The 25,174-nt window shown below is 46.2% G+C and overlaps 2 protein-coding genes and 1 long non-coding RNA gene across 4 annotated transcripts in view; 2 read left to right on the top strand and 1 right to left on the bottom strand.

Annotated features, from left to right (window-relative positions):
• LOC307216357 overlaps positions 1-25,027 on the top strand; it is a 621,279-nt gene extending 596,252 nt beyond the window's left edge. Inside the window, exon 2 of the long non-coding RNA XR_013839058.1 lies at positions 24,960-25,027. This is a non-coding gene — a long non-coding RNA (uncharacterized lncRNA). The remainder of the gene's footprint in view (positions 1-24,959) is intronic.
• On the top strand, positions 11,215-24,041 carry PCBD1 (pterin-4 alpha-carbinolamine dehydratase 1). 2 transcript variants are annotated; one of them, XM_079976508.1, is made up of 4 exons: positions 11,215-11,370; positions 20,483-20,614; positions 21,984-22,064; positions 23,332-24,041. In XM_079976508.1, the coding sequence occupies exons 1-4, from the start codon at positions 11,368-11,370 to the stop codon at positions 23,428-23,430; spliced, it is 315 nt and encodes a 104-aa protein (XP_079832634.1). In that variant the 5' UTR covers positions 11,215-11,367; the 3' UTR covers positions 23,431-24,041. The 2 variants fall into 2 exon arrangements, with proteins under 2 accessions (XP_079832634.1, XP_079832633.1); XM_079976507.1 differs by lacking the exon at positions 11,215-11,370 and adding an exon at positions 12,360-12,491.
• Positions 23,853-25,174, bottom strand: part of SGPL1 (sphingosine-1-phosphate lyase 1) — a 41,773-nt gene continuing 40,451 nt past the window's right edge. Inside the window, exon 15 of the mRNA XM_079976346.1 lies at positions 23,853-24,149. The gene's annotated coding sequence lies outside the window, so the exon portion shown is untranslated. The remainder of the gene's footprint in view (positions 24,150-25,174) is intronic.

Genomic DNA, 25,174 nt, shown 5'->3' on the forward strand with positions numbered 1-25,174 from the left:
TCATATGGGCACTTCTGTGTGAGGGGTAGGGAACTTGTGACCTTCCAGAAGCTGAAAGACTCCAACACCCATCTTCCTCAGCCAATGGAAATGGATTGTGGGAGTTGTAGTCCAGTCTGGTGGGCCACAGCTTCCCAATCCTTGCTCTATGTTTTGCCGCGAGAGCAAACAGTTTCAGGGAGGCTATTTTCATCAGGAATTGGGCACAGGAAGGGAAAATTAATCACCTATTCCCCTCCCTCCAGTGCCCTTGGCTCTCTCAGCTGGTGGTGTGTGTGTGTCTGCTGTTGCAAATGAACTTTAGTTTAAACCTAGAGGAGTCCCAGTTGCAGATCTCCAGCATCACATCCAATTTGCCCTACAACCTGCTATCTGCCTAGAGTCGGATGATGTCCAAACTCTGTGAGGGTGCCTGACAGCAATCTGCAAGATTAGTACAAACTGGGAATCTTTTCTGCCTCCCCTGTGCTTTTTTGTACTTGGCAGGGGATTTCTTTCAAAGGTACAGTCTGCAGACACCATGCTCTCCATGTGACTGAAAGGGTCAGAAAACGTGGCTGCAATGCCAGGCCTGCAAGCCCTAGCACAGCGAAGGATAGTGAGCCTGGCGCAACATTGGCAAGAAATGTCCAGTACAGAGCATTGATAACAACCCGGCAGCTCACGCCACCTCCATTGCAGGAGTAATATGATGTAACAGCCAGAACATGATGTTTCCTGGCTACTCACAGCAGGCAGGCAGAGCCTCCGAGACTCTGACTGCTGAGCAAATTAGAGCGTCTTGCAGCCTATGCTTACCTACTTGGCAGAACATCAAGGGCTTGAGGCTACACACACCTCTCCACTTTGCCCTGTGTAATTTCTGCCATTCATCAAATCCAGTGGTTTACCTGAAAGGGTGCGTGTTGCGGGCAGGAGGGGGAGTTACCATGCATTCCCACCCCACCCCACCCCACCCCCCAATAACCACAAATAGACCCATTTTCTAAAGTCTTTGTCTCACTTGAGATCGCCTGGCATTCCCCAAAGGGAACTTTTATATAATCTCTGAATCCAGCCTCTGTTATCCAACCAACTTTATGTTGGTTCACACAGCATAAAACAAAAACAAAAAAACACAACAACAACAAAACTTGGAAATGAGGTTTTCAATATCCAGAGCAAGAGATTAGGGCTTGAGTTTGTTGTTGCCACAAGTGGTGATGAGAGCTTTTCATGTGTCAAGTGCTTGGAAGATAAAGATGACATATAAATTAAATAAAACATTGACAGATGGTCTGGACAGAAGAAGGGGTTTGTCATTGGGCCATATGTCTTCCAGGTATCAGATTCCTAGCTAACACTGGATTCAGTCTCAAAAACCACCTTATAAGTTACCTGCACCTGCATTTTGGGGATATGGGTCACATGACGTTTCCACCATCTGCTTGACATCTCGATTTCTCTAGCGCCTAAAATCTGCTTTTTGCCTGACCATTAGCTGCATGAAACGTTGTCTAAAATGATTACATTCCACTGGAGCGCGCAATGTGTGTTTGGCATGTCACAGTCTGGGGCTTATATGGGCTATCCCTGCTTTCAGAGCCCACCCCCTGCCTGTGCCCACAATCATGTCACATTCTACTTGCCCTTCCTTGCCCCATTTTCTTTCTGCTGCTGCCCCCATTTCCCATGCTTCCGAGTACCGTCCCGCATCTTTCACTGAGTCTCTTCAAAATATTTGACTTACTTCTGGTTTGCTCATTGCTTCAACACGTGCCAACGGCCTCCACTTTCCCCACCAGCCCATAATGTGCTCTTCCACCCACACACACCCCATCTTATGACTGGGTGTCACAATCTAGCAAAAGCTGCACCACCAGAAAGCAGCCTAGGGCAGATCCACTGAGGCCTGCTTCTGTAATTGTGGAAGCTTAGTTGGCGCATATCTAATATAACAATGCCCCCTAGCAATCTAACAATGTCCCCCCAACCCCGCAAAAAATGCATGGGGGTAAAAGAGAAGCAAGCAGAGCACATGCATCTTTCTTCTTTCCACCGGAAACAGAAATCAGTGGGTTTTATGAGCTGCTTATGAAAAGTTCATGAGCAGGGGCTCATGATCAATAGGCACCTAGATGTGAAATACAAATTAGGCAGAACATGTGGTTTTGGTCGAACAAACTGCAAGAACAGCAAACAACCAGCACTGGTATGGAAGCACAGAGCATTACAATGCACAAAACTGATTTGAGAAATGTGGGTTTTCAAAAGATACGCCTGATCTTTTAGAAACTCTCACTAGAACATGCTCTCCAGTAGCTGTTCCCTGACCCCTAGTGGCAGGCAGAGAACACTGCATTGCAACATGTTCATAAATGGTGCAGCCAGTCTGCACAACTTGTGATTCAACCAGCCTCATGCAGACCGTCAGCTAAGACAGGCAGCCAAATCAGGAAGACTGAGACCTGGCTAGACCGCAATGCATACCAACTCTGATCTTGCAGGCCAGTGACAGAGAACCCTTTTTTACTAAGGATTTGTGGGCTGCTTCACATATCCTATTTTAACAAGAGTGGCTGGGAAAACCCAGCCAGATGAGCGGGATATACATCATCATCGCCATCATCATCACAAGTGCACCTGAAGTGTTTTGTGTGCCCGTGTATGGGCACAACAGCATACATTTCAGAAAATGCATGTTTGCAAAGTTACATGCATTGAAGCACAGGGACTGGCTGTGCGTCCTGAACCACCGTGCATTATCCAAGAGGCTGGGTTCTACGGCCTCTCTCTGTAAAGACTGAAATAAAAAAGGACTGTAATAAACTTTTCCTTAAATTTATAATTTCCTGGGCAACCAACCGGGAGCCGCTAACAGCACCCTGAGAGTTGCAAATACTGATTTCTATTTCAAGAAACAACCTAGCCACAAGGCAATCAGTCTTGTAGGGGCAGTTCTACTAAGGTCAATCTAGTCTGGCCTTCTGTTCTGACAGTGGCCAGTCAGGTGGAAAACCAGCAAGTCAGAGCCAAATGCAATAATCTTCTCCCCACTTGCAATTCCCAGCAGCAGATATCCAAAGGCATACTGCCATCATTGGTGGCACTCTCACTCCTCAGCAAGGCCCCTTTGTTTACCATCTCCATTCCTTGTTTTATACTTGTCATGGTCATCATCCACATCAACCTCAACTCAAGCGACAACCCGGTTCCTTTTCTGAGTCCTATTCACAGAAAGGGACTCTATGCAAGTGTGTGTGGAAGTAGACCCCACTCTGCTCATAGGCCTTACTCATAGCTGGGTGTCAGGGATTTTTTGGGAAAGAAAACGTAGAACTGCCCAGTGGTATGTGATTATAACTCATGCACAAAGAACTACACACCTGTGCATTTCCTTCATGCGTGTGTGCACACTTTCCTGCTTACAGTCACATTCCATGACATTTAGACGCTCGCAAAGAGTGGGAAAGAAGCCTCAGAACTGGGGATTTGATGGCACTAACGCAGAAAAGTGTTGTAAGCACCACACATGAATTGCGGACTTTGGGGGAGGGGAGAAATGGGTATGTTTGGTCAGAATCAGGGGTTCTAGGGGACAACCGAATTTACTTTTCACATTGTTTACTTTTCACGTCACCTAACATAATACAATTTTTTGCGTGGCTTGAATTTTTGAGCTGCCCAAATATTCTTTTTGTTCTGCCCATTTGGGGTCAGGCTGCTCATTAAAAACAACGAGCCCTGGCAGGTGTGCACAGGATGATGGCCTTAACCTTTGTCTTGGTCCCTGCCTCCGCTCAAGGTATTTAAATTCATGTGCGCTTTCCGCAGTGATTTATTCCCTTTCTCTTAAAAAACAATTTGGACAGAGCATAAAAGATTATGACTATTCTCCAACCCTGTTACAACAGACTGTATGTCCTAGAATGTATTTTCAATGTCAAACTCCTATAAGTCCAGAGAAGTGAACTTGGGCTATTACCACCTATGGCAATGGGCCAGGACAGAAGATTTTCTGCCATGCAAAGAGGTAGTCAGGCTGCCTTAAGGGGCCTTAAGAACATGAGCAAGAGGAGTCCAGGATAGGGCTTCCATACGTCTGGAATTCCCACCCACCCACCTTTGTGTCAGGATTCTCACTTTTTGAAATATGGCAACCCTACCACAGGAAGAAAAGCTCCATCCCTGCGATGGCACCTCCAAGGAGTCCCTGGTCCACAGGAAGAAAGCTCTGGGACATAAATGTCCCATTCTCACTGATCCTGAGATGGGGAGGAGGACAGGGACAGCCAGGCAGAGGGCGTCCTCGCTAGTGGCGCCCTCCCTGTGGAACGCCCTCCCACCAGATGTCAAAGAGAACAACAACTACCAGACTTTTAGAAGACATCTGAAGGCAGCCCTGTCCAGGGAAGCTTTTAATGTTTGATGTATTAGAGTATTTTAATATTTTTTTTGGAAGCCGCCCAGAGTGGCTGGGGAAGCCCAGCCAGATGGGCGGGGTACAAATAATAAATTATTATTATTATTGTTATTATTATTTCTCGTTTTCCCCCATTTTAAGCTCCCTTCTCTGCACTTCCATATCAGTCTGTGACTTTCTCCTAATACACACGTTCATGCAGTTTTACCTAACGTACACATTTTTGTAAAGCAACGCATTTCTGCCGCGTTTCTGTTCTCGTATTGTTTCAGAAAGTGCGAATTGGGGAGGTTCTCAGCCTTTAAATGCAAACTGAATCGAATTTTTCTCCCATCCCGAACTGCAACACACAACCCAGTGAGAGTTGTTCTGCCCATTGCATTTGGGGGGGGGAGGGACACCTTCACTTGCCCTGACAGCCAACTGGCCGCGCACCTGCTTCCCCCCAGTCCATTTTCCTCCTCCCTCTCAGGCGAATGAGTAAATGAGTCCCCCTCAATGACTTTGGCACGGCAACACGACAAGGCCGAGCCTTGCGCAGGGGATAATTAATACTTGTTAATAATTCATCCCTGTTTATCTGGCTCTTTAGTCAGTGTAAAGGTTGCCACAAATCCACTAAATCCAAAACACTAAACAAGGCTTTTAATTAAACCTTTTGTGTGTGAAAGACAGCGGCAATGTTATAAATACTGACGGAGCTGGAAGAACCTGCTGCAGCAGGGATTGCAGTGATGCCAGCAGAGACCGGCAGAGTAGAGAGAGGCAGCTCTGGTAGGTGAGTTGGGTGGGGGAGGGAAGCAGGCACCTTTGCCACCCAAGCTATAACTTAATCCTGCTGGCTTTGAAACAGCTATTCTTAGCCTGATTATTCAAAATGTCCTCCCACGGAATTATGCATATACACACACGTACATGCCAGTCTTTGAAATCACGAAGTCACTTTAATTGCCTTTCTTATAATTAAGCAAGCACGCCTTTTGCCAATGCCTCCCTACCCCAACCAACCAACCAACCACTCCTTACTAGTGGAACTCAAAGGGTTATCTAAAGTACAACCTTTTCCCTCCGGTGTAGAAATGGCTAATCGTACTGTTGCATTCCACCCCAATCTCCAAATGGTTTGAGATGACAGGGGTTCCGGGAGCTTATGCAAGGTTTCCATTTCCTTCAGGAATGAGGCACAGTGGAGACCATGGAGTCTTTATGATATATGGTTTATTTGCACAAATATACAACCTGAGCATCCGATGCAGGGGTTCGCGGCAACACAGGAGCCAACTCCTAGGGGCCAAAGGGTCTTCTCCCCCCCCCAATAAAATATTGGAGGGGGCCACCCCCCAAAAAAAAGGTTGATGATCATTGCCATTCAAATGGTGTGTGTGCACCACATTATGTGATCAATTGTGCAGGGCGGGGCTTACTTGCCCCCCCCCCCAATATTTTAATTCCTGTTGGCACTCCTGCACAGCATGAACACCCAAAAAGCATCTCGTTTCTCCCATAGCTACAGCCTGGGATTCAAGTGGAAATCAAACTTTGCTCTGACTCTCTCTCCAGCTTGCTGCTTTACTTATCACTGTCCAAGCTCTCAGTTCTCAATGCTGACTTTTGTCTGCCTCACTACTTGCGAGTTGAGGAAGCAGCCCCACACATTTGTCGTCTCCCACTGAAAACCCTTCCCTTGTTCCCCTTGCTTCCTGGCTATTCCCCTTGCTAGCCTGGCTATGCGAAGAATGAGAGCCTTGGTTAAATTCTAACCTTTGCTGGATGCAGGGATTAGAGGAGTCTCTGCATACAGGCCGTTTTTCACCCTCTGCCAAACTTATAACAATACTGTAATGAGATCTGGTGGGAGCGGGACGGTTGTATGATTTTTCAATGCTTCCCCTCCCCAGTCCTATGAATCTGATCGTAAAAAGGGACTGCTAAAGGGGTCAGATCATTTGGAAGTGGCAGAGTATCTGATGTCTCCGGTTCAATCCCTGGCATCTCCAGAGATGTCCCGTCTGAAACCCTGACGAGCTGCCAGTCGTTTTGACAACGCTGCTCTAGATAAGCCAATGGTCTGTGCAAGGCAGCTTCCTGTGTTCCTAGGACAAGCTTAACCTGGCAGAGTTGTTGGGAGGAAAGACCTTTGCATGATTACAGCAGATCCGGCCAAGTACAGGTGGAGCAAACAAGCAGTTGTGATTTTGGAAACAGAATATAATTGCCCTTAATCCTTCCTGCAAACACTGGAACTTTTGGAGCCAATGTTCCAGCTTCGCAAGCACTCCCACAAGGGTCCCTGTCTGTCCTTTCTCTGGCAGAATCTCTAAATTCCCTACTGCAAAGACGGGAAACCTGTGGCCCTCCAGATTTTGTGGGACTCCAGCTCCCATCAGCTGCTGCCAGTCTGGTCAGGCATTATGGGAGTTGTAGTCTAATTAACATCTGGAAGGCCACAGGCTTCCCATACCTGCCTACTGCTTTTGTGTAGCAGGTTGGGCATATTCAGATCAGCTGGAAGACGCCTGTGCCATGGTACCTCTGCAGGCAGCAATCAACTCTTGTTATGGAGATTTGCAAAGCACAGTCCGTTCCATAGCTTGCGTAAAGCAAGCAATTATCACAGCTCTTAAGTAAGTTAGGTCTGATGCAACCAATAGATTTGCCAAATGGTGCTCCAGCAGTGTGTGGCAAGGCAATGTTAATCTCTTGAGAATGGTACAAGTCGTCCAGTAAATCTTTTATTAACTCTATAGCCTATGTGCCTATTTCCATTGCCAGATTCACGCATACACACGTCCCTGCCATCATATTTCTTTCAAATTTAATTTTGATTTGTGAAAGATCTATTTTAGCAAACTGCTGACAAATGGCAGCTGAAGGGAACCATATATTATTGAAAAGTTATCCGGCAATATAATGAAGTGCTTTCCTCGGATCAGCATTACTCCTGGAATGATTGCTCTGACCAAAAAAAAAACCAAACACCATTCTAATGAACCAAGATATATGCAGTGTGCTAGTTCACAAAGGCGTCGCTGTTAGTGGTCAGAAGAAATGGAAGTCAAACATGGACAATCACTGCAACAACAACAGCCAAGGAAAACCCCCAGAAGTGATGCCAGAGACTCAGAGTTATGGATCCCAAAAGACTCATATAAACAAGTGAATCTCACCAGAAGAAGACAATTGCTAGACTTGCTGTTAAATATCAGGGAGTGTGGGGCGTGCTGGGAGTCAGGTCAAATATTGCAGTTGTGCCCCTTCTGACTCCTGATCTTAGCGTTCTGACAGCCATTCCAAAATCTTTCATGCTTATGATGAATCGACTTATGTGAGTCACACAAGCATTTTCTTTATTCTTGTAAGAGCTGCACTCTTGCAAACTTTTCCCTCCCAGAGTTACAATTCCCAGAGTTCCCTGGGATGAGGGATTGCCTGTTAAACCACTCTGGGAATTGGAGCTCCATGAGGGGTACAGGGTCTTCTAGCATCTCACAGCATCCTTAACAAACCACAGTGAATCAACTGCAATCTAGGAGGCAGGCAAATGTTGTCCCTATCTTCAAAAGAGGGAGACAAGAAGACCCAGGTAACTACCGACAGGTGATCTTGACATCGATACCAGAGAAGTTCCTTAAACAGATAATTCAACAGTCAGACTGTGAGCACTTAGAAAAGGATGCTGTGATTACTAAGACCCAGCATGTGTTTCTGAAAAATAAGTTGTGCCAGACCAATCTGATTTCTTTTTTGATAGAATTACAAACTTGGTAGATCAGGAAAATGCTGTGGACACAGTGTATCTTGATGTAAGGCTTTTGACAAAGTCCCCCATGACATTCTCATGAGGAAGCTGGTAAAATGTAGGTTAAATGGGGTAACTGTTAGGTGGATTTGTAGCTGGTTAACTGACCAAACCCAAAGAGTACTCATTAATGGTTCCTTGTCATCCTGGAACAAAGTGACAAGTGGGGTGTTGCAGGGTTCTGTCCTGGGCCCGTTGTTGTTTAACATCTTTATCCTAGGATGAAGGAATTGAGGGGATGCTCATCAAATCTGCAGAGGACACCAAAGTGGGAGGGGTAGCTAATGTCGCAGAAGACAGAATCAGAATTTAAAATGACCTTAGCAGATTGGAGAACTGGGTGCAAGCTAGCAAAATGAATTTCAGTAGGGACAAATGTAAGGTTCTGCACTTAGGTAGGAAGAACCAGATGCACAAATATAGGATGGGGAAACCCCTGGTTTACTAGATGTACATGTGAAAGGGATCTAGGGGTCTTAGTGGAACACAAGCGTAACATGAGTCAACATGTGTGTGATGCAGCAGCAAAAAAAAGCTAATGGCCATTTGTGGATGCTTTAGCTCAGATTCATGCATTGCAGGGGGTCGGACTAGATGACCCTAGATGGGTCCCTTCCAACTCTATGATCTAGGGGCTACCCAGAGAATGTTGTTTATTATGCCCACCACCCAGCATAAGAGGTATTACTCAGAGGAACTCTCCTGTAGGTAAGAGACAGGCAAGGGTCAGACCAGCTCACCTGCCCTTTTGAATTTTCTACTTTATCTGGGAGCATACAGAGGATAATTAAGAAGCACTGGCAACTTATGTGAGCTACCAGGATGTGAGGAACCCCCCTCCGGTGGTTCTAGGAGGACAAATTCACCAGGTCATACTAGTCCATAGAGATGTATATTCATGGCATCCATCTGTCTCGGGAGCCAATGGAGGAGTACGCTTTTGGAAGTGAAGTCAAACTGTTGGAGAGTTACAGCGCCTGCTGTGGCTGTAGAGATTCAGGAGACATATGTTTTGTTGCAGCTGGGACAGATGAAGGCATTCTGCTGCAGATGCACCATGGAGTTTCTTCTCTCTGCCATCCTCCCAGAGGTCATTCCTCCTCTGGCCACTGCTATGGATACACGACCTGGCCTGATCCAGCAGGCTCTTCTTAAGTTGTTATTGATAGATATATGTTGATACAGGCAAAATTTATGCAAATTTCATCATCTTTTTTTTGATGAGGTGGTCACACTGGCACACTGTTCTCATTTCTGTTCTACCTGCTGCTAAGTCCTCCCTTCCCGTCCCTTTCTTCTTTCTAAAAACAACCCATCTGATAGGTTTCCTTATTACTTCTGCCTCTTGAGGCAGTCACAGGCAGGCATCTCGGTATGCAGACCCCTCTGGTAACATCTCACTGGCACTCTGTGCTGCAACCGTTTCATTCATTCAAGGCTGTCTCTACCACTGACTCAATATTTTTGGTACCCTGCAGACCTTTTCCGTTCTGTTCTCCAAGCTGAGAACAATCAGGTCATCAGTCCGAACCACAAATAAAATGGTATTTGTTGTCCTATGTCATTTTTTCAGATCTCCACATCCTGTTTTAATGGATTGTAAGCAGGGCTGCAATCCTGACCCCACTTATCTGGGATTTCACTTCTATGTGTATTTGAATGCAATGGAACCTTGAAATGGGAGCAAAGCTCTGCTCACATCAGCAGTTGCTGCCCATCTTGTTGTTGTTGTTGTTGTTGTTTAGTCGTTTAGTCGTGCCTGACTCTTCGTGACCCCATGGACCAGAGCACGTCAGGCACTCCTGTCTTCCATTGCCTCCCGCAGTTTAGTCAAACTCATGCTGGTAGCTTCGAGAACACTGTCCAACCATCTTGTCCTCTGTCGTCCCCTTCTCCTTGTGCCCTCCATCTTTCCCAACATCAGGGTCTTTTCCAGGGAGTCTTCTCTTCTCATGAGGTGGCCAAAGTATTGGAGCCTCAGCTTCACGATCTGTCCTTCCAGTGAGCACTCAGGGCTGATTTCCTTAAGAATGGAGAGGTTTGATCTTCTTGCAGTCCATGGGACTCTCAAGAGTCTCCTCCAGCACCATAATTCAAAAGCATCAATTCTTCAGCGATCAGCCTTCTTTATGGTCCAGCTCTCACTTCCATACATCACTACTGGGAAAACCATAGCTTTAACTATATATGGACCTTTGTTGGCAAGGTGATGTCTCTGCTTTTTAAGATGCTGTCTAGGTTTGTCATCGCTTTTCTCCCAAGAAGCAGGCGTCTTTTTAATTTCGTGGCTGCTGTCACCATCTGCAGTGATCATGGAGCCCAAGAAAGTAAAATCTCTCACTGCCTCCATTTCTTCCCCTTCTATTTGCCAGGAGGTGATGGGACCAGTGGCCATGATCTTCTTTTTTTGATGTTGAGTTTCAGACCATATTTTGCGCTCTCTTCTTTCACCCTCATTAAAAGGTTCTTTAATTCCTCCTCACTTTCTGCCATCAAGGTTGTGTCATCTGCATATGTGAGGTTGTTGATATTTCTTCCGGCAATCTTAATTCTGGCTTGGGATTCATTCAGCCCAGCCTTTCGCATTATGAATTCTGCATATAAGTTAAATAAGCAGGGAGACAATATACAGCCTTGTACTCCTTTCCCAATTTTGAACCAATCAGTTGTTCCATATCCAGTTCTAACTGTAGCTTCTTGTCCCACATAGAGATTTCTGCCCATCTTAGAATCATGGAATTGTAGAGTCAGAAGCGACCCACGCGGTCATCTAGCCCAACCCGCCTGGCAATGCAGGAATCACCGCTAGAGAATCTCCGGCAAGCCACACAGCATCCTCTTGCGTTGGCGGCGTATTCCCTCCCCCACTTTGCTCACCCTTAATCTGGCCCGCCCCCTCGCGCGAACCCTTGTTCCATTCAGGATCAAAGGGCCGTTTCGGAACCTTGCGCGCCTCGAGATTCCACCTCCGCTGATACGTCACTGGTTAATCATTGAAAAAGCTACTCCCGCTCCTAGTGAGCAGCCTGCGGACAGAGGCCCCGCCCTCTTCCGCCAACGCAAGGCCGAGAGCAGGACGTCTGCGAAGCGCCCGGGCGGTGCTATGAGCGCCCACCCGCCCTCCTGTTGCTTGCACAACCCGGCTGCTAGTTAATCGGCTGCAAGCATGGTAAGTTAGAGAAGGTGCTTTCTTGTTGCAGGATCTTTGCACGGTGGCTTGCAAAGCTAGCTTAAGAGATCCCTCCCGGTGCAAAAGCGGCGGAGGCACTGAGGGAGGTGGAGCCGCTCAGGTGAAATAGATGGACGAGTTAATGCATAAGCCAAGTTAAACGCCCTGCCCTTCTTTAAAGGAGGGGTGGGGCGGGAGGAAGGGTTTTTATGTGTGTGTGCTTAGGCTCAAGACTCGAAGATGGGGAGAATCCCAATGTCTTTAAGGTGCCACTCTCTTTTGCATTTCAACGGCTCTCTCTGAAAGCTGTAGTATTTCTACGGCAACCACAGCTGTACTCTTGTCAGGCACACGGACAGTCATAAAACACGGTGGTTTGGCGTCCTATAAGAACCGTGGCACCTTTGAACCCAGCAGAGCAAGGAGGTGGACAGTGGGGCGAGGGAAGGAGAGAGCGTCTGGCATTTTCTGTTTTTAGCTAGGGGGTGAGGAGGAGCTAGCCAGGCTTTTCCCCCCAGGTGAAGCCTCCAGAGGGGCGCCATTGAGGTTCCCAGCATGTGTGTATGTGCGCGCACAAATGCACGGGTGAAATAACGCCTAATTTTGTCCCTGGCTAGGTGTAAATGTTGCTTTAAGAGCTTTCAGGCTTGAGATTGCTGCTCCTGTTTTTCGGAGGGACTGAAGCAGACAGATGAAAGAGGCATTGAAATCAGCCTTTCCCACCTTTGGGTCCCCAGATGTTGTGGGACTCTAATTCCTATCAGCCCTGACCACTGGTCTTGCTAGCTTGTTGGGATGATGGGAGTTGTAGTAAAAAAAGAAATCTAGGTACCCAAGCTTGGGAACATCTGGTTTAAAGCACACACACCCTCCCAAAAAATGACTCTGGGAACTGTTGTTTGCCCCTTATGGAGCTTCAATTCCCTGTATCTTTAAATGAGTTCCCAGGATTCTTGGGGGGGTCGTGTGCTTTAAATGGATGGTGCATACACAGTCAATGTTTCATGTGTGAGTTTGGGGGGAGTGGAGGATGTTGTTGCCTTTTGGGTAATACATTTTGCAACTTTTGCCATCCCCAGCTGAAGCCAGAAAGGGAGTTGCTATACCTTTTTAAGTTCCAAGTAAGTAGACAAAGTAACTTCTGTTGTATGCCTGAATTAGCTTTTCATGCATCTGTTGTTTATAACTGGGTCCAGGAAGTTAGAAAATTGCATTTGTTGGTGTGACGTTCCCACTTAAATGCTTTCGGCAGTCTGCTGTAATGAGAAGCATGTGGACTTTAATGGTTTGTGGAAAGCATGTGGAAAGCGTTTTTTGTTTCCTATGTTGGAGAGGAAAGGGGGCAAAGCACATTGGATCTGGGAGGCATTAAACATGCACACCCACAGCCTAGGACTCATGGTCAGAAGCATTAGATAGGGGGAGCAAGTTGGCATGATACTCAGTGGGTAAGGAAATGGTTGAAGCTAGTGGCTGGCAACACCACGGATGAAGAATCCTAGTAACGAGTTTACTCATAAGCCTGCAAACTAAAGTAAAACATAGGTTGGGACCAGTTGTGTTGAGGGCCCACTGCAATCAACAGGGCTTGAGTTAGTCATGACTAACTTAAGCTCTACTGATAGCAGTGGGACCTAAATGCAACTTGTGCAGTTTGGATTCAAACCTTTGTGACCTTTTGTTGTTGTTGTTTAGTCGTTTAGTCATGTCCGACTCTTCATGACCCCATGGACCAGAGCACGCCAGGCACTCCTGTCTTCCACTGCATCCCACAGTTTGGTCAAACTCATGTTTGTAGCTTCGAGAACACTGTCCAGCCATCTCGTCCTCTGTCGTCCCCTTCTCCTTGTGCCCTCCATCTTTCCCAACATCAGGGTCTTTTCCAGGGAGTCTTATCTTCTCATGAGGTGGCCAAAGTATTGGAGCCTCAGCTTCAGGATCTGTCCTTCCAGTGAGCACTCAGGGCTGATTTCCTTAAAAATGGAGAGGTTTGATCTTCTTGCAGTCCATGGGACTCTCAAGAGTCTCCTCCAGCACCAAAATTCAAAAGCATCAATTCTTCAGCTATCAGCCTTCTTTATGGCCCAGCTCTCACTTCCATACATCACTACTGGGAAAACCATAGCTTTTGGAACTGTTTACTTTAGGACCTAATTACAAGCAGCAATGGGATTGATAGTGGATACCTTGTTCAGACTTACCACAAATGCATGCTATCCATATATTCTGGACCTCTCCATTCCTAACTGTTGGCCAAACTGGTTAGGGGTAATGAGAAGAGGTATCCCACCAGCATCTGCAGACTTAAGGTTGAAGGACACTGTTCTCCACCCATCGTTTGTGTCTTCTGAATGTCTTCATGCTGGATGCCTGCTATTTTTAACAGCGGCACAACCTCACAGACGCTGCACAGGGATGGGGAACTTGCTGAACTCCAGCTGCCATCAGCCCCAGTCAACATGGCCAGTGATCAAGGATGATGGGAGATGGGGCCCAACAAGATGCTGCAGGTTCTCCATCTCTGCCTTAGCAGGTGAGGCCTTCTCTAGGCTTGTCTAAATGACTTCTATATGCATCCTTGATGGATGTACCAGTAATCTCTCTCCATTTCTGGGCATCATCTGAAAGTGGGGCAAAGCCTGCCAAATTAAGTGTGCCAGGAAGAGAATGTCGTCTTCAAACTGAATAGATGAAATCAAGGAGTGTCACTTTAAAATCCCATTCTTGCATTGTATGGCAAGGTTGCGTAATTAAAGTGTTGATTTGTTTAACCTATAAAAGGGTGGTTCAATCCCTCTTTTTTCCCCCATGGAAAGAAGTGGGTTTTTTCCATAGGACTGAAAAGAATTGATTTATCCTTGCTTAGTCATCACTACCTTATCTTGCTTTTTTCTCATGTCCCGGGATTTGCAAGAGTTGTGGCACAATCCCACTCCCAGAGACTTATCCCTTTCAGGAGTGGAGAGTCTGCTTTTTGCAGTTGCCTTATCTGAATTTGTTTTTAACCTTCCATTAATTGCTGGAGAACTAGCCACTTCAAGGATAAAGTGGAAGAACCGCACCAGTGTGTGCTGCCTTGACAGCACCGACATCCATCTTAAAACTTAATGCGAGCTCTTGAAACATCCATTCACATGATAGAGGTGAACCCCTGTTTTCCTTTTCTCTCGTCAGTTGCCTACTCCCTTCTAGCAGGCAGTTATTGGAAGAGCAAAAAGCAGTGGGTTCCGACAGTCTCCCTTCCTCCTGTCCCTTCTCCTTTATTGTTGCTAAGATACCTTGTGCTAGCTTATCTACTGATCTCACTCAAAGGGCAAAGGCTGGAGCTTTATTGCACCGAGCAGCGTTTACTCAGTGCAGCTGCACTTCAGCAAAACAATTGGCTGAGATGAAAATGGGAAGAAACCCCTTTGAGTGACTCCCTGAATATTCCCTGCAGGGTGTAGGGGTGAGGGTCCTTCGACCCTCCAGATACTGTTGGACTGGAAACTCCCATCATACCTGACTGGTTGGGCTGGCAGGAGTTGGTAGTCCAAAACATCTGGAGGGTGCCAGGTTGGGGGGAGGCTTTTCTTAGCCCTCCGTGAACTTGCTGTTTTACATTAGGGTGGCTCTCTAATGGTTTGTGAAGTGCATCTCCAGCCATACCTCACCATTGGTCATCTTGGTGGGACCTAAGGAGAATAAAACAACATCTGGAGGATCAAAGGAAAGCCCCCCTCCTTTTAGGGGTTCCAGTCTTGTGAAGGTTTCTCTTCCTCAAACTTGGCCCTCCAGATGTTTTGAAACTACAGTTCCCATCATCCCTGACCACTGGTCCTGCTAGCTAGGGATCATGGGATTTGTAGGCTAAAAACAACTGAAGGGCCGAGTTTGAGGAAGCCTGCTCTACACACTAGCAGTGTGAGTTACCTCATACACAACAGAAGCCTCAAGAATCTCATATACGTGTGTGTGTGTGTGTGTGTGTGTGTGTGTGTGTGTTTATATATGACCAGAGTCTTAAACAATCCACATCTTCAGCTGGTTTGTAAGATGGTCAAAGCAGGAACCTACCAGACATCGCCTTAGTGATGCTTCCCTGATCTAATATGAATATGTTTTCATAGAATTGCAAAGTTGGAAGGGACTCTCAGGTTCATCTGGACCAACCCCTGCAATGCAGGAAGATGCAGCTGCCCCATATGGGGATCGAACCTGTGACCTTGGCATCATCAGAACCACGCTCTAACCAACTGAGCTATCCACAAAAGCTTCTTTGTTGTCCTTTTAAGAAACCACAGTGGCATCTAGTCCAAGCAAATTGCCCTAACGGGAAAGGCAGGCTAATTACGCAAATATTTGATATTCAGTAACTTATCTTAAGTATTGCATGGTGATGCAAAGTTGTGGTTGTGTTATAAAACAATGTACAGTAAGCCCACAACTTACGCAAGTTTAACTTGTGCGCATTCAGCCTTGGGTGCTTGGCAAAAACAAATTATTTGCTGTGTTTTAGTTGTGGAAAAGCACAACCCACCAGCATAGTGCTGTCAGCTCAAGGAGACTGGTCCTTTAGGGAAAGTGGGGCACTGCCAGCCCCATTCCCCCTTAACTGCCTTCTTACTTGCAGGGATGAAATTGCCTGCCAGCTTCCTCAGCCTCCATCTTGCTGTTGGAGAACTCTGCAGAGATGAGGATGTGGTCCAAGCTAGAATGTGTTGGCTCTGCCTGTCCTAGGCACCAGCCTCCCCCCCCCCCTTTGGTGCTCTGCTAGCCCCTGTTCTAGAACAGAGCCCATCGATGCATGCGGGGGGGGGGACCCAAAAAGTGGACAGATGGCAAATACAGTGGTACCTCAGGTTAAGTACTTAATTCGTACCAGAGGTCTGTTCTTAACCTGAAACTGTTCTGAACCTGAAGCACCACTTTAGCTAATGGGGCCTCCTGCTGCTGCCGCGCTGCCAGAGCACGATTTCTGTTCTCACCCTGAAGCAAAGTTCTTAACCCGAGGTACTATTTCTGGCTTAGCAGAGTCTGTAAGCTGAAGCGTCTGTAACCTGAAACGTATGTAACCCGAGATACCACCGTAGTGAGACTGGACACAGAAGGAAACAGGTTGACAAGGCTTCTACAGCCTTGTTAAATGTTCCAAAATGTATAAAATTTTATTAGAATGGTCAGTTAAAGATGAGGAGGTAAAACCCATGATGGTAAAGTGGGCAAGAGATCTAGGTCATAATATACAACTCTCAGATTGGCAAAAACTGTGGAGGGAAGAGGTTAGGTTCACAGCATCTTATACTATTAAGGAAAACTATATGAAGATCTTCTACCGTTGGTACATAAAACAGAGTAAATTAGCAATAATGTACAAAAAATAATTCAGACCGGTGTTGGAAATGCAGGGAGGTGGTGGGATCAATGTTTGGCTTATGTAAGGCAGTGCCGTCAGCAGGAGGCACGACGCTTGGTGGACCTGTAAAGAATGAGGGAATTTTGGGATTTAATTTATAATGAGTTGAGAAAGATGTTCAAAATTTCATTTCCCAAAAAACCTGAGGCATTTCTTTTAGGGATTATCGGGAGGGAGATTCCAAGAGACTTAAAGAAACTATTCATGTATGCCACCACAGCAGTGAGAGTTTTGATTGCACAGAATTGGAAAAATGAGACCATACCATCAAAAAAAAGATTGGCTGATTAAACTGATGGAATATGCTGAGATGAACAAACTGACAGGGCAGATAAGGGATCAAGTGAAACAAACAAAATAGTAAAGATTGGAATATATTTAAACAATACCTGATAGACCACTGCAGAGCACTAAAAATTTTGACTGGTTTAGATTAACTCTTGTAATGGGAAACATTAAATAGTAATAAAAAAGTTTGTTACCAACAACCTAGCTTTATCATGATATGCACTCAACTAAGAACTTTAAAAGACCCAAATAAGAAGGGCAGGGAAGTCAGAGGTAATTAGAATATCAATTAATCAAATGAATAAGAATATATCTTTGTTTTTCTTTATTATGATTTAAAATTACACGTTTATCAACAAGAAAACTGAAATTTTTCATTGTGATTTCATGTTAAGAAAGCATTTCTGTTGTTAAAAAAAAAACTAATAAAAAAAGTTCCCTAGCTAGTGTCCCTCCTCTTCTGCAAAAAAATGAAAATAAAATGGAGAATACTTTTGAGTAGGTGCCTTATGGATCTACAGTCCCACCAGCAATTATCACAGGATGGGAATGGCTGGCAGGCTGGCAGTGGGCTGTGTTGGGACACTCAGTCTCATGACCTTATCAAAGACCTTTCAAGGCCATGGCTTGGCAGAGGCTGGTCGTGCCTCCTGCTGACAACACTGCCTTACATAAGCCAGCCTATCCTTGGATTGCCATGTATTGGGAAGCTTGTTCTTGCATAATAATGGTGTGGTTTTTCTCCACTTTTCCTCCACCCCCAGCGGTAATAGCAGTTATATAAAATATTACCCAAAGTGGTTCAATTTATTATCCAAATTCTGGTTCAAACAAGATCTGCTGCAGACTGGGGAGGGGTTCATTGCATTAGAGAGCCTGCTTCCAATAAGTTACTGTGCTATGGACAACAGTACTGGCTGTTCCCGATTTGCCGCTCTCTGCCCCTCCCAATATCCAGGCGAGTTTAAACGGCAGAACAAAGTAATGCAATAGCTTTTAACCATTAACAGCAAACAAGCTGGTTAATGTGAAGCAGTGTTTCTCTCTCTCCCGGTCCCCCTTCACTGGGAGCCAGTGTGGTGTAGTGGTTAAGAGCGGTAGATTCGTAATCTGGGGAACCGGGTTCGCATCTCCGCCTCTCCACATGCAGCTGCTGGGTGACCTTGGGCTAGTCACACTTCTCTGAAGTCTCTCAGCCTCACTCACCTCACAGAGTGTTTGTTGTGGGGTAGGAAGAGAAAAGAAATTGTTAGCCACTTTGAGACTCCTCAGGGTAGTGATAAAGCGGGATATCAAATCCAAACTCTTCTTCTTCTCACTTCTCTCTTCCCATCTCTTGCGGGGGCGCAATTAGTGCCAGCACCGTCCGTTAAGAGTTTGGGTGTAATCTTCAACACCTTCCTTTCCATGGAGGCGCAGATTGCAGCTATAACAAAGGCGGCATTTTTTCATCTCTGCCAAGCTAAGCAGTTGGCTCCTTACCTCTCTCGCCCTGACCTAGCCACTGTGATCCACGCGACGGTCACCTCCAGACTGGATTATTGTAACTCGCTCTATGTGGGGCTGCCCTTGAGACTGACCCAGAAACTCCAGCGGGTGCAGAATGCCGCGGCAAGACTCCTTACGGGGTCCTTGCTGCAAGATCACATTCACCCGGTGCTATACCAGCTGCACTGGCTCCCGGTGGTGTACAGGATCAGGTTTAAGGTGCTGGTTTAAACCTTTAAAGCCCTATACGTCCTAGGACCCTCGTACCTACGGGACCGCCTCTCCTGGTATGTCCCACAGAGGAACTTGTGGTCTTCAAACAAAAACATCCTGAAGGTCCCAGGCCACAGAGAGGTTAGGCTGGCCTCAACTAGAGCCAGGGCTTTCTCGGCTGTGGCTCCAATCTGGTGGAACGCTCTGTCACAAGAGACTAGGGCCCTGCGGGACTTGACATTTTTCCGCAGGGCCTGCAAAACAGAGCTGTTCCACCAGACCTTTGGTCAGGGCACAGCCTGACTCCCTCCTTTGGCGATCTTCACAGAACTTTAGCCTAATGGTTGCCATCAATTTGATTTGAACTAATTTTATAAGGAAATGATTTTAGAATGTTGTACTATTTTATTGTTGTTAGCCGCCCTGAGCCCAGCTTCGGCTGGGGAGGGCGGGATATAAATAAAATTTATTATTATTTATTATTCATATAAACATGGGCGCTTCCTATTTCCCAGAGAATAATAGCCGCATGCTTTAAGAAAAGCTTTCCCAAAGACAGAAAATGCACTGCACCCCAACAGTGCACATGATGTGACGTTGCAGGTGTGCGTTGTGGTGCAGTTTAGGAGAGCATCTAATCACAGACACCAACTGCATGACTCGAAAAACCAAATTGATAGCAACTTGTTGACAGTGAAAATGTCTAAAAGCAGGATTCTGTTGCTAGTGTTGCTCTTTTCTCTAGATTCCAGGTAAAGTTGCCAAGCAGTGTGTACCATTGTGTCTTTGAATCGGTGGTGCTCTTGTTCATAAGCCCTAGGTGTATAGCTTAGAGTAGCTGGTGTAGTGTAGCTGCCAAGTCAGAGCCCAGTGAGTAGGGGATATGGAAGGGCTTGCAGTTTAGCCTGTTGGCCAAAGGATGGGTTCAAACACCTGGATTTCAACTCCTATAAGTACTAGAGAGCATGGCCATTGGCCAGGGGTGATGGGAGCTTTGTGCAACAACACCTGGAGAGCTCCATTCCTCACCTCTACTGTAGGTAACATATACACTGGGCTGTTCCTAATGGCATATTACAATTTTTGGAGGGGTTTCCCACAAAGAAAGGGAAAAAATGTAGCAAGACCCAAACGTTGTGAGTGGTAGTTAAAAATGGGGCAAACATCTTGTCAGATGTTCTCACCCAGATGGTTCAATTGATCCAAAATAACTCTGAAACAAGCGAAGTATGAACACCTTACCCCAGGCATGGCCACGCTTGGCCCTTCAGATGTATTAGGACTACAATTCCCATCATCCCTAGCTAACAGGACCAGTGGTCAGGGATGATGGGAATTGTAGTCCCAAAACATATGCAGGGCCAAGTTTGGCCATGCCTGCCTTACCCTATCAAAAGGCTCGTGGACAAATCCCTTCCCACACCTGACCTGCTCCGACAGACATTCTTTGGTTGCTCATCTGTTGCTCAGCTGCAAGTCAAAGTCTACTCGCATGCATGGAACAAACCACCCTCTGAGCTTTCAGTCCGAATTACTTTTTCAAAATGGAGAGTTCAGATATTTTGCTTTGTCATTCGCTGATGTACGCACTAGTTTGTCTCATCTTCCAAGACTGGTTGTCCTGCTCTCCGCCCCAGTTGAGAGTGTGCATTCCAAATGAAGTTCTGAAGGTGATATTAAAGCTCTTGTGGCAGTTCCACTTTCTCTCTCTCTTGCTGTCTTTCCTAGGCGGGAAAAGCCCACAGACTAAGTGGCGAAGAGAGAGAACAACTGCTGCCCAATCTCAGAGCTGTTGGATGGAATGAGGTGGAGGGTAGAGATGCCATTTACAAGGAGTTCCACTTCAAGGACTTTAATCGGGTACAAAAAATAATAATATCCCTGCATCATAGTTCTTTTGTCTGCATTTTATTCCAGGGAAGCTTAAGCAGGTAGCAATGGGAGCTTCAACCCGCTCCCTGCCCCATTGCAGCCCTCTATTTGCGGTAGGACATGGGCAGGCAAACTAAGGCCCGGGGGCCGGATCTGGCCCAATCGCCTTCTCAATCTGGCCCGTGGACAGTCTGAGAATCAGCGTGTTTGTACATGAATAGAATGTGTGCTTTTATTTAAAGTGCATCTCTGAGTTATTTGTGGGGCATAGGAATTCGTTCACTTTTTTTTCTTCCAAAATATGGTCCGGCCCCACCCCCCCACAAGGTCTGACGGACAGTGGACCGGCCCCCTGCTCAAAAAGTTTGCTGACCCCTGATGTAGGACTTGGCTAGGGGTGTAGCTGCAGCATGACACCTCCATGGAAAGAGGGAGGAAGAGATGGCCAACCCATCAACATTCTATGACCAAGGCAAACAGCTGTGTTGTGTGACTTCAGCTGTATCATCCAGATGGAGCTTGCCAGGGTCAAAGGTCAGGGCTTGCCACTGCTTCCCATTGGAGTGCTTCAGAGTCTCCTGCAGAATGGCAGAAGTGTATTCCTAGGCATAGGAACTGCTGCTACTGCTGCTCAAACCCTAGAGATCTTAACCTAGCACTATCCCTGAATGTAGTTATTTTTATTTTTGTGTTGTACAGTGGTGCCCCGCAAGACGAATGCCTCGCAAGACGAAAAACCCGCTAGACGAAAGGGTTTTCCGTTTTTGAGGCGCTTCGCAAGACGAATTTCCCTATGGGCTTGCTTCCCAAGACGAAAACGTCTTGCGAGTCTTGCGATTTCCCCCCCCCCTTTTTTCTCCCTTTTTCTAAGCCGCTAAGCCGCTAATAGCCGCTTAGCCGCTAATAGCGCTAAGCCGCTAAGCCGCTAATAGGGTTGCTTCGCAAGACAAAAAAACCGCTAGACGAAGAGACTCGCGGAACGGATTCTTTTCGTCTTGCGAGGCACCACTGTAACTTCCTTTTTTACTGTGTTTATAGAACCCTGGAGGCCAAATATGTGTCTGCCCTTAACATGCAGGATTTTAAAAATAAAATGCAAATAGTTATTGTCTTCTCTGCCAACATAGCTTAACTTAAATGCAGTTTAAGCCTCCCCACGGTAAACCCTTCTCTACCAAGTTATTACATTGTGTACAGTACTGTGCTGTCAATGACTGTCCATTCTTTTAAACTCTGTAAGAGTCAATGACAAGCCTGTGTAGCGAGAAATGAGCACTGGTTGATATTTATGAAGTTCATCATGTGCGAACTTGCATGTGTGTGTTTTCCTAACTCTTCCTTTGCATCCCGTGAGCAGGCCTTTGGATTTATGACCAGAGTCGCTCTGCAGGCAGAAAAACTGGACCACCACCCTGAATGGTTCAATGTCTACAACAAGGTAATAGAGAACAGTTGGCTGTCCAAGCTCAGACAAAGCGGTCTGCGGCTGCAATCTTATAATATACACCATTCACCTGGGAGTAAGCCCCACTGAGCTCAACGAGGCAAACTTTTTGAGTAGACATGAGTAGGATTGAGCTGCATGTGATTAATTGCTACTGGCTTAAGATCAAGATAACCAAATGTGCTTTCCATCTCCCCAATTCCCATTGTGTTTCCCTCCCCCCTTAAGCTTGTACCATTGAAGAGACTAGAAGGGGAGGGGTGTTAACCCTCCCTCCAAAATGTCACCTACAAGCTACATTTTACCCCTGCCAGCCAACTTGGGCCTGTCCTCTTCCTTTCAAAGGTATGGTATTCTGCAGCGGCTTGACAGGGGGCAGTTAGAAATCCAGGAAGCTGCCTTAGACAGAGCCAGAAGATGGGTGCAACTTAGCTCAGTATAGTCTACCCTTGACTGGCAGCAGCTGTCCAGGTGTCAGGCATGGTGCCTTCCCAGCCCCACTACAAATGCCAGGGACCTTCTGCAAACAAGTCAGATTCTCTACTACTAAACTACAGTCCTCTGCCTGGGTAAACAACTCTTCCTTTTCCATTGCAAAAGGGGAAGGAACCACTGGGGCTTTCCTATTTATGCCTATAGCGTAATTCATAGTCTTCCTCTTAGGTTGCATAAAAGGAGGATCGTGTCCCTTGGCCAAGCATTAGTATTTCTTTTTTTCCACTTTAAAATCAATGTTTCGCCAGCAGTTAAGAAGCAATAGAGCTCTTTAGAATTCCCCTAGATCCAAAGTGGATCCTTCTAATGTATGTGGCATAGATGAAGCCAGAGCTTTCCAAACACTGTGTTGGCTGCAGTGTGTAGGTGTGTTGCGCCAACGCTCCCCACGCTCCTCCCGGGGCCAGAAAGGGGTTAGTTCGCTAGTAAAAACTTAACTACTGTGTCACGAAATGATGCAAAACCGAATTATACCGTGTTGCGAAATGATGCACACCAACAAAGCGTGTCGCTAACATGAAAAGTTTCGAAAGTTATGGATTAAGCCTTAAATTGTGCTGGTGTACGCGCTGGGGCTGAGAGTAAGAGGTACTTCGTACTGCAGTACTGAACTTTTAAAATGTGCCCTACTGCTCTAGGGTGCTTGCAAACTTCACATGTGCTTCCTGTATTCATAGAATCATAGAATCATAGAGGTGGAAGAGACCACAAGGGCCATCAAGTCAGCATGATGACTACATTTTTATTTTATTCTTTGTATTTGTAGGTTCACATAACCTTGAGCACCCATGAGTGTGGAGGCTTATCGGAGCGGGATATCAACTTGGCCAGCTTCATAGAGCAAGTGGCAAACACGCTGGCTTAGAATCGGCCACCCTTGCCATCTACAGTCTTCTGTTGGCCAAGGCAATGCCAAGGAGTAGTGTGAGATTTTGATGCAGATAATTATTTTTATCCAGTTGCTGACAGAGCCTTAGTATTAGCCCAGTGCATGATGGTACCCTGCCATTTTAAAAATCCATGCCATTGCATTATTTTGTTTTTTAGTCAAAGCTGTCTCGTGGCATGTTTATTGCCTCTCAGAATTCAGTGTTGCTACTCTGCAGTTTGTTCAAGCAGTATTATACCAGCACAGTAAAAAGCTACCTTTGGGGTAGGCGAGATACCGTCCAAAACTGGTTTGAAGTCCATATCGTGATATCTGTTTCATAATTTTTCACCTGCCAATATATCGTGAATCATGGTGTATGTTTGTGCTATGCAAAAATCGCATTCTGAGGACAACTGTGAAGCCAGCCAGTGCCTCTACGTAGCTCCATCCTTTATTTCAGACATCGTGATATATCGATCGATTGCAATGTTTTTAGCTGGTGATAAAACCAGGTATCGCCCAGCCCTGCCTGCCATACAGTTAGTTACAGTCAACCTGGCTTGTGACTTAAGCAGTTTACAATAAACTTATCATCTGTCCCGTTACCTGAGTCTTCCCTTCTTTCTGCTGAAGGGCATATTCTAGAACACCAATGAGCAGACTGAACTCAAACCAGGCATTTTCTCTACCAGTGCACGATAAATGATTGCATGCTTTTTGAGAAAAGCAAGGGATGTGGGCGTGTGGGGGATTTTAAGGCAAGCCTGCCACCTTATCCAGCATCCTATTGGGTGGAGGAAAGGCGCAGGACTGTCCTCCGTTGCTATGTCCTCTTTTCAGCTTTACAGTTACTTCAATGAGCATAATTAAATGGTTAGAGTGTCGACCTGGGAGAGCAGGGTTCAAATCTCTACTTGGCCATGATGCTCAGTGAGTGTCCTTGGGCCAGTCACCATCTCTTAGCCTAACTTACCTCCCAGGGTGGTTGTGAGGATGAAATGGGGAGGAGGAACCATGAACACCACCTTAAGATCCTTGGAAGAAAAGTGGCATATAAATGTTATAAAATGTCTCTCATGTTTGAGGTGGGTGGGGTAGGGAACTCGGATGACTTTCGGATCCAAACCATTTCCTAGAATGTCCCATTTCTAGTTGTACCATGTCAGAAGGGAGAGAAATCCCTTGTAGAAGTCCAAGCTGTGATGTCAGAAGGACAGATCCAGTCTATGCTCTGGCCCCTGGGACCATAGGATCGCACCCTTTAGTAAACAACATCTGTGTTTGTTTGTCTCAAATACAGTGGTACCTTGGTTCCCAAAGGGCTTAGTTGTCAAACAAATTGACTGGCAAACCCAGAAGTGAGTGTTCTGGTTTGCGAACATTTTTCGGAAGCTGACCTTCCTCTGCAGCTTCCGATTGGGTGCAGGAAGCTTCTGCAGCCAATTGAAAGCCGCGCCTTGGTTTCTGAATGGTTTCAGGAGTCGAATGGATACTCCCAGAACGGATTAAGTTCGAGAACCAAGGTACCAATGTACCTGAAAAGGAAAATGGAATGTACTTTTGCATTTTACACTTTTGTAAAACCAAGTTAGGGACGCAGGTGGCGCTGTGGGTTAAAGCCTCAGCGCCTAGGGCTTGCCGATCGAAAGGTCGGCGGTTCGAATCCCTGCGGCGGGGTGCGCTCCCGCTGCTCGGTCCCAGCGCCTGCCAACCTAGCAGTTCGAAAGCACCTCTGGGT

This window comes from Podarcis cretensis (assembly GCF_951804945.1).
Source record: "Podarcis cretensis genome assembly, chromosome: 5".
Classification (NCBI taxonomy): Eukaryota; Metazoa; Chordata; class Lepidosauria; order Squamata; family Lacertidae; genus Podarcis; species Podarcis cretensis.